The 9,435-nt window shown below is 44.5% G+C and overlaps 1 protein-coding gene across 1 annotated transcript; it reads left to right on the forward strand.

Moving 5' to 3' along the window:
* Positions 1-1,136: 1,136 nt before the first annotated feature.
* AVPR1A (arginine vasopressin receptor 1A) lies at positions 1,137-6,701 on the forward strand. Its single transcript, XM_066549722.1, has 2 exons — positions 1,137-2,145; positions 3,841-6,701. Exons 1-2 carry the CDS (start codon positions 1,137-1,139, stop codon positions 4,122-4,124), a joined length of 1,293 nt encoding a protein of 430 aa, XP_066405819.1. The 3' UTR covers positions 4,125-6,701.
* Positions 6,702-9,435: the final 2,734 nt, after the last annotated feature.

Here is a 9,435-nt window from a genome sequence, read left to right on the forward strand (position 1 = left end):
TGGCAAAAAGACTGGGATAAAGCCTTGCACAATGCTGACATGTTCAGAAGCCTATCACCTTGTATTTTAAACTTTAAAACTGTTCTGGAGTAAAAAATTTTGAAAATATCTTTTTAATTAAAGAAGTAAGACAATCTTTCATTCTTTCCCATTTTTTCTTCTCCCTGTAAAATCACATATTTTTTGCAACAGAATTTAATTCTATGAGGAGACATAGGGAGTTTTATTGAAAAACACAGTAGGGCTGGTATCTAACAGAGTATTTCTTTGCTGTGATCTTATGCATTTTTGTGTGACTGAAGGAAGGAGTTGCTAAATGAAGGGTCAAATTCAGGTACCAGTGAAATCAGGATATTATCCACACTCATGACAATGGGACCAAAATTTTCACCAAGTTCATTCATTCTTTCAAGAGCAAGAACACACTTCATCTAAACCGTGCTTAAAACAAGAATTTTAAAGGCTCCCTGCCAGAAACTCTCCATCAGATGTGGAGATTTTGCTTGTACTTGCAGAAACGTGTGGTTTAGACCTATGTTAAGGCTTGGATGACATTTATGGCCCGAGATGAAGTCCTGAAACATTCAGAGACATTAGGTTGCTATTTTTTCTAATAATTTACATCTCTGGGGTTGATCCCAGTGAAATGCCAAAGGCCCAGGTGGACTCTCTCAGGACCAAACCAGCGCCTCTTACCGACAAGTCACTTTGCCTTGGCTAGAAGGCAGATCGGGGTGCAGGCTGATGCTGACAGACCTCCATTTGCTCTGCATGATTACGGCAGTTTTACTCGCAGTTATAAGTGCTGCTTTACCTGACCGCGAGGAGCACCGTTCCGGCCCGAGCAGCCCTTCGCGCTGCCGGTGCCCGCTCCCGCTCGGCGCAGCGCTTTGGGGCGGAGCGGCCCCGCTCCCGTGGCGGGGCGGGCGGGCGGCGGCTGCCGGGGGAAGGAGGGGGCTGGCGTCAGGGCTGGGCAGCCACTGCCACCGGAGCTCCCCCTCGCCTCGCCTCGCCTCCCGCGGCCGGGGGGATAAAGGCACCTGGCCCGGCGCTCCGGGCGCCGGAGGGGAAAGGCGGGCGAGCGGAGGTGCGGGGGCCGGGCCGGGCCGGGCCGGGCCCCACCGCGCAGCCCCTCCATGCGCCTCGCCGGCGGCGCCGGCTCCCCCCGGGCTGTGCCCTCACCCGGGAATGGCAGCCGGTGGCGGGCGGCGGAGCCCGGCGGCGGCAGCAGCCCCAGTCCCGAGGCGTGGTCGGGGTCGCCGAACGGCAGCCTGGGCGGCTGGGACCCCTTCGGGCGGGACGAGGAGCTGGCGAAGCTGGAGATCGCGGTGCTGGCCGTCACCTTCGCCGTGGCGGTGGTGGGGAACGGCAGCGTGCTGCTGGCCCTGCGGCGCACGCCGCGCAAGGCGTCCCGCATGCACCTCTTCATCCGCCACCTCAGCCTGGCCGACCTGGTGGTCGCCTTCTTCCAGGTGCTGCCCCAGCTCTGCTGGGAGGTGACCCACCGCTTCCACGGCCCCGACGGGCTCTGCCGCGTCGTCAAGCACCTGCAGGTCTTCGGCATGTTCGCCTCGGCGTACATGCTGGTGGCCATGACCGCCGACCGCTACATCGCTGTCTGCCACCCGCTGAAGACGCTGCAGCAGCCCACCAAGCGCTCGTACGGGATGATCGCGGCGGCCTGGGCGCTCAGCCTGCTGCTCAGCACCCCGCAGTACTTCATCTTCTCCCTCAGCGAAGTGGAGCGCGGCTCGCAGGTCTACGACTGCTGGGCGCACTTCATTATGCCCTGGGGACCCCGCGCCTACATCACTTGGATCACCGGCGGCATCTTCATCGCGCCTGTCCTCATCCTCATCATCTGCTACGGCTTCATCTGCTACCGCATCTGGCGCAACGTGCGGGGCAAGACGCGCCCGGGGGAAGCGGCAGCAGCGGGTGGCGGTCGCCGGGCAGGTGATGATGGTGGCCCGCGACGGGGGCTGCTGCTTGCCCCTTGTGTCAGCAACGTCAAAACCATCTCCCGCGCCAAGATCCGCACCGTCAAGATGACCTTCGTCATCGTCTCGGTGTACGTCGTTTGCTGGGCGCCCTTCTTCACCATCCAGATGTGGTCCGTGTGGGACCAGCGCTTCCCCTGGGTCGGTAGGTGACGCCGCCGCTTGTCCCCAGCGGCAGCCCCGCACGCGTTGGAGCGCAGCCGGCTGTCCCGGGGCGCAGCGTGGGGAAAGGGCGCGGAAGCGGAGAACGGGACCGCGGAGCGCCCTCCCGGCCCCGCACGGGTCCCTCTCCCGCCGGGGAGTAGCGGCCGAGCGCCGCTGTGGGGAAGAAGAGAAGCCCTGGGCAGCCGCCGCCCCGGGGCCGCCCCGCCGGCACCGCTCGTAGTCCCGGACCGGGCGGCCCCGGGAGCGGCGGCGGCCGCGGCGCTCGGCCCGGCCCGGCCCGGGAGCAGCCGGAGGGGCTGCTGCGGCAGCCGCAAAAGGAGCGGATGGAAACCGGAGCGTTTGCTGCCGTAATTTGAAGCAGCAGCGTTTTCGTCCGTTTGAAGCTGCGGATAAGAAAACTTTAGAAATGTTGAGTATTGTTGAGAAGTGTTCACGCACACATGTCGGAGCAGTTACATGAAGAGAGAACTTATTACGTCTTCTCTCCTGTAGCTGCTGTCAAATAATAGGGTTGAGCGCACCCTGAACCCTTCCTCTCAGCAAGGCAGTCACCTCTGAGTGCTCCATTAGTCAAGTCACCGATTTTCATGAATCAGTGGCAATTTAGACTTTGGAGATACGTGTGCCGCTGTTAAATATGTCTGAAAAAAATTGGTGAGTTTAAAAGCTATTACATAGGTAATGATAGGCATCATAGTGACAGATATTCTGTTTCCTCATAATGAGAGAGCAGCAAATCAAAATGTTGGAATCCATAATTTCTCGATTTTTTAAAAAATTCCCAGATGATCGCTTACTGTAGTAAGAGTGTTGATTACCTCTAATATGGGACTGAAGCCTATAATGCAGATCTCTGTAGAGAAATAAAGGCTTGCAGTAAACAGATTTTTTTTTTACTTCAAAGGAAATTAAATCTAATTTAACAGATGGGTATTTATTTTGATAGATGTGTTTGAAGAGATTCTTTAAATAAATGGAACTGCATAATACAGTAATTATACTTTTTTGAAGATCCAATATTTACAAAAAAAAAGTCACTTATAGTGACTTATATTAGACTAAATATAAAAAGTCACTTATATTAGACTAAATACATATTTAGAGTATTTGATCTAATTATTAACTAGTTATTGAAGGTAGAACACCATAGTTTTTTCATGCCATAGTGCCAAGTTCTATTTTTCCCTTAAGTAAAATTTGTTCAACCTCTAAAATCCAGATTTAACAAACAATCCAGTAGTTAGTTGAGCATTCAGTACTTTTCAGCATGCAAATATATGCAACAAAATTCAGTGTTATTGAAAGCAGTGGAAATTTTACCATTGTCTCCCAGGGTCTGGAAAAAACCTTTCAGTATTTAAAGCAGGAGCTTATCAACACATGGATACACATCAGTGGAAATGTGACTAAATCATTATTTTGGATGGATTACCCCATAACTTAATCTGTCACAGCTTTTTGAAGTCAGTTCAGAGAAATCCTCATTGACTTTAATGGCAGCCTTACATAAATAAGAACTTTACTGATTATGTTCTCATTATCTGTTTAAAATGCTGTAGCTCAACATTTAGAACTCGAATATTCAGGGAAATAAATCCAACGGTTAATGAAGCAATCGACTGAATGGTGCAAATGTTTTTTTGATGATTAAACATCTTTCTCCCCCCCTCCCCAGATTCTGAAAACACTGCAACTACTGTTACAGCTCTGCTGGCCAGCCTGAACAGTTGCTGTAACCCATGGATCTACATGTTCTTCAGTGGGCACCTCCTCCAAGACTGCCTACAGAGCTTCCCTTGCTGCCAAAAAATAAAGCAAACGCTGAGTAAAGAAGATTCAAACAGCAACAGCAGGCGACAGACTTCTTTCACCAACAACAGAAGCCCAACCCACAGCCTAAACACATGGAGGGAGATGCCCCACTCCAAATCGACCAGCTTCATCCCCATCCCAACATGAGACCGCCCTCAGGGCAGGCACGGCTTGCAGTCCTGTCACAGTGCTTGGGAAGGTTGTGGAATGGCACTTTATGCCAATCCAGGCCACCATCATGGTACCAAGGAATGACTAAGATGGCCATGAGATAAAAAGTGCCCCCTTGCTTGATAAGCTATGCTGCAGTATGTAAATTATTTTCTGAAAGTTTTTTAAGATTAGGGCAACTGATCAGGAAGGTGTGGCAACAATAAAGCAGTTATTTTTTTAAATAGAATTTGTTTTAATTTTTGTCTGTTCCTAAAATACTAAGTGCATCGTTGCTTGCTGTTTAAAACAGTCAAAACAATGGAGTTTTCATGTATTGGGCTAACTCCACTCTAGTGTTAATGCATAAAACTTCTCGTGATTGTCTGATGAAGTCACAGGGAAAGAAGACAATTTGAGCAAGATTACAGTTTAGTCTTGAACATTACCAGAAAGGAGGTGGGAAAAACTCTTGGCTGTCCAGATAAGGAATAGAGTTAGACAGACTCTGAGCTGCTGGAATTCAGTTGTTTGTGATGCTTCATCTTGTGAAGGTCTAGCAGTTCTCAGACACTGAAATTCAACAGTCCTTTTGAAGGCAAATCTTTTAGTGCTGTCGATGTCTCTATGTGTATTGTGGGGTTTCATTTTTAGGGTGACATTTCCTCTTCCTTTAATGCTGATGGAAATTATACAGCATATTTGTGCGTGTGTGTGTTGTTGCACCTACTTTCATTTTTTTAAACTAACTTTAAAAATATATTGATAAATAAGTATGATACGCTATGACTAGCTCAGCGCTGTTACAAACAGTCACACCAAGAAAACTTATAATGAATACCAGAACCACTTGCTTTATTGGTAGGAATGTCATCTTTTTTAATTCACTAGGACATCTAGGATGTCCTACATTGCTAGGTTGCCAAGCAAACAGCCTCACGAGCTCAGAAGAGTGTAGTCATTTGGTAAGAGCTGCAGAACCAGTGCATTTCAAGACACAGATCTGAAAATCAAACTTACAAGTCTTCTGGGAATATATAAAAATTTTGTAAATTGCAATAAAAAGTCATCATATTTGGTAATTACAAAGCATTCAAGGTGTGCTTGTTTTCAACACGATGCATGCTAAATTGACTGCAGTTCATTTATATGGTAAACAATCCTATTACATCTTTCCTTGGAGCTTGTCTCATATTGAGGTTGGGTTTTGAAGCTCCTTGAGTAAGTTTTGCTGAGTTTTTAAGTCTTGAGAATCTCTTAGAGAAGTACATCTACCTGTCTGCTCTGTTTTCCTGAGCTTGCTGGATCCTGAAATCCAGGAGCTCCCCTGCCCCCCTGCAGGACTGCTGACACAGTCCCAGCTGGCTGCTGGAGCACGGGGACTCCAGTGTGGCTGCAGAACGTGCATGCAAGGAGGAAGCTCAGCAGCAGCTTGCTTTCTTTCTTTCTCAACAAAACCTAACAAACAAGATCACTTTTCTAATTGCTTGAGGAGATTGCATGTGACTTTCACCGAGGATGGTGCCCATGCCTGCCTCAATAATGGTAGCAGAAATTAATGGAGTTAGGTGCAGAATAAGATCATCTTAAACCACTCCAGAAGCTCCCAATTGATTATTTTGGGCAAAGAATAGGGAACATTATGCCTAAAAGATTCTTATTTTTTTGTCACTAAAGAAAATCTCGGCTCCGTTCTCTTTCCTTGTGTTTGCTGTTGTTCAGAGCACGAGAAGCCAGAGGACAGTGTGGTGGAATGGCTTACATTTAACAGACTATCTTTTTGACCACCTTTAATATACAACTGTGACTACAGCTCTCACCAACTCTGGACGAAGGTTTGTGAACCTGAAGCTATATTTTAATCAAAAAAAACAGCATGCAGTGATGTTGTGTGTGTGTTTGTGCACATTATGTGTACTGTGTATATTTTGCAAGTAGGTAATTCACAGTTACTGAAACTGCAAGTGTTTCAAGTTAAGTACACTATCCTTTGCTAGTTTTCTGTTTGTGCTACTGCTTTCTTTGTACATGAAATATGTATTAAAAACCAATTAGCTGTACTAACAGAATTTTCATGTTTGCATAATTGAATGTTTTTTCTATTACACTTTACATTCAAACAGAAAATATAATGAAAAAAATGTGTGTAGAATATTGTTGAAAATAAAAATGAACTGGGTAATGACCAGTATATGTATTAAACCAAACAGATTCAAAGTATAAATTTAGGTTTTTTTCAAATACATTACAAAATCTAGGCTTACACTTGGGGCTTGTGAGCATAAATTTCCCCTATGAGTGTCCTGTAGCTTCTGCAATTAAACTGACAACAACACAATTTGTCAATATTTGATTTCCAGACTTTTTTTGTAAATACTGACTTTTTCACATAATTGTAATGTTGGAAGATACAGCCAATATTTTTTAATTGTTCATCTGTGGATATATTTTTTTAACAGCTACTTTGGGTTATCATGAGGATGCCGTAATGGAAACAGAAGGAAACAAAAAATTGTGAAACCATTGCAAATTTAAAATGGAAACTTGCTCTAATAAACTTGCATATTTATTTGATCCAAAGCATCTTGGGTTTTTTGCTTGTCTAGATTTTGGAGGGCAAGAAATGTATTTGGCATTACTAAATATATTTTACAAAATTCAAAATGTCTTCATATAATAAGTTGTGTCCATGAAAAGCTTTAAGGAGTGAACAAAACTAAAATGTTTTTCTATTATACGTAGTGAATGAAGGACACAAGCAAAGAAGGAACATCCAATCAGCTTTCCACTACGTACTACTACTATTGTTAAAACATGTGAGTGAGCACTTATTAATGTTCTCGAGGAGTTATTTTGATATTTTTCTTTTAAATACTCATCTTCTAACATAAAACATGATTGAATGTTTTGAACATGTTTGAAGAACCTGTACTCTGTACTGGTGTTACTAGAATTACTGCATTTTAAATTCAATTAGATAGCAAAGGTGGAGATGATACAGAAGACATTCATATAAGAAACTAAGTTGCCAAAAAGCTTCTTTTCATTTATTTCTTTTTAAGTTTGCAGGCAAACATATTGTTGGCTCAGGAAAAAAACCAAAAAACAAACCAAAACCCAAAAAAGGTTGGGTTTTCCCCCCTGTATTATCAAGACCAAAATCTACAAGAAGACACAAATTCATTTGTGCTCAGTACTTCAAATACAAGGGTTTTGTCTGCACAAAATCTTATAGCCAATTCCAAATTGTCCAGATTGAAGAACCTTGCTAAAGTGCATGCATGCTCCTTTCCAGCTCAGGCACATGGAAAGCAGGGCAGAAGAAGGAAAGGCCCTGCAGAGCTGGATGTTGTCCTAGGGCAGATACTGGTGATCAGCTGAGGAAAGTGAACACAGGCCTTACAGTAGAGCTACTGTTGGAATAAGTGACTTGTTGCATAAAGAAAAAAAACACTTTCAGAATTCTCTGAGACGGAGTTCCCCACCAACAAAAAGGGCTAATTAAATACAGTGTCCTCTTCTAGAAAAGTGTCTGCACAAGTTTCAGTCCCTTGTGTACATGGAAGACTGAGGAAGCAGAAAGACACAAGCTGTAGTTACTCTTGCAAGCTAGTTTTCTATGTTTTTCTTTAGGAATGGGATTTACTGGAAAATGTATCACTTGCTACTTGGGTAAAGGAATTATAGGATAAGTAAATGGACCCGTTTCAAGGTCCAGGACTAGATCACAGCTGCTCTATGGGGAGCAGTCCTCACTAATTCTGGTGACAGTCCCTCACAAGAGAGCAGGTTCAGCTGGTAAGTCATGCACAATGGTTTGTGCAGTTAAAAGCAAGCAAACAGCAACCACAACTAGTTCCTGCTGAGCTTCGTTAGAGCCAGCCAGCATGGGTCTGCCTCTCCCAGGACTGGTCCTGCAGAAAGCCCTGATCCAGTTCAGTGTTAATTAACACTGTATCACTATTTTGGTACAGCTGCTCAGTAATTTGCCATGCTTTCATATAAACTTGGTTAGAGTAACAGTTTACATGCAAATTGGCCTTAGTTCTCCATAAGGATGTTTTCAGTTGAATTCTTGATACAGTCCATTGGGTTACTTAATTGCTGAAAAGCAAGGCTGTGAGGCATCATCAGGAGTGCAAAGCTCCCTCTTCAGCTCTATGGTGAGAAGACTGGCAAGCCTCTCTAGTTCTAGGTGGATCAAGATGTTGTAGGATATGGTTTACTATATGGTTTATTATATGATTTATTCCAATAAAGGAAGAATCTTTTGCACAATCCCAGTATTTTTTTCCTATTTCGAACATTTGTTTTTCCAGGGGTGTGGATGGAAGAGAAGGTTTTGGAATACAGCCCTTTCTCAGTGCTCTGCAAGCAAAAGGTGCCCAAGTTATTAATCCTCAGTTCAGGGTAATGATGATTATCTTTCTCCATAAATTCTTACAGGACACATGGCTAAGAAGTACTGTGTACAATTTCAATATTCCTTTTCAAGCAAAGCATTGGCAATGCAGTCTGCTGGTGTGTCATTAGCTTTTACACCTTTGTAGCAAAATATGGCAAAATTGTCACTGGCTCTCCAGGGCACAAAGCCCATTCTGGAAGATGTGGAACAGGTCATCAGAGACTGGCAGTGACTGCCTCAGCCTCTTCCACTGTTACTGCTGTGATTGCCCCTGCCATAGTCTCTCCTGACCCTGGTAATGATGGCAGCAAGAATGGGGACAGGGATCACAGGGGCAGCAGCAGACAGGGCTGTCATTAAAGCACATTAATTTCAAAGTGCTTTAGGAGGGAGGAATGTGGATCTTATAAAATAAAAAACCCACAGTGAATATTGGGAGGGAGATAAACTGGTGACTCAGAGAGCAAATAAAACATCTGATCTCACAGGTTATTTGAAAGTATCAAAATGCTTTCCATTTTTCAGTTTTAAAATATGTTTTATGTATTTAGAAAAAGAACCTCTCTTCTCCTGGAACTGTAACTGCATGAAGCTCCTTACAAATCTAGGTATTTCTGCTGAGATGGCTACAAGGCTATGTACAAAAAAAGGAAAATGATCTCTCCAGGTTAAGCATTCAACATGTGACTTGTAGGGCTTTGGCTGCCCCAAAACAAATGTGTCCTGTGGGAAATATGAACAGACACAGAGTTTTCAGGGCGGAGAAACGAAAAAGCCTAAATATCGTTCCCCTTTTTGGGAAGAGGTGATAGTCAGGATAAATTCCATAATAGTTGACTAAATCTTCAAGCTAAAAGGCAACAGTCTTCCTAGTATTTTAGAAAGATCTTGGTTGAAGATTAC

Source organism: Molothrus aeneus, chromosome 5 (assembly GCF_037042795.1).
Source record: "Molothrus aeneus isolate 106 chromosome 5, BPBGC_Maene_1.0, whole genome shotgun sequence".
In the NCBI taxonomy this organism is placed as follows: Eukaryota; Metazoa; Chordata; class Aves; order Passeriformes; family Icteridae; genus Molothrus; species Molothrus aeneus.

Bases quoted from the DNA above. Each gene is read 5' to 3' on its own strand.
- AVPR1A (XM_066549722.1), top strand. From the start codon at position 1,137: ATGCGCCTCGCCGGCGGCGCCGGCTCCCCCCGGGCTGTGCCCTCACCC. The intron at 2,146-3,840 runs GTAGGTGACGCC...CCCCCTCCCCAG, and splicing joins CCAGCGCTTCCCCTGGGTCG to ATTCTGAAAACACTGCAACT.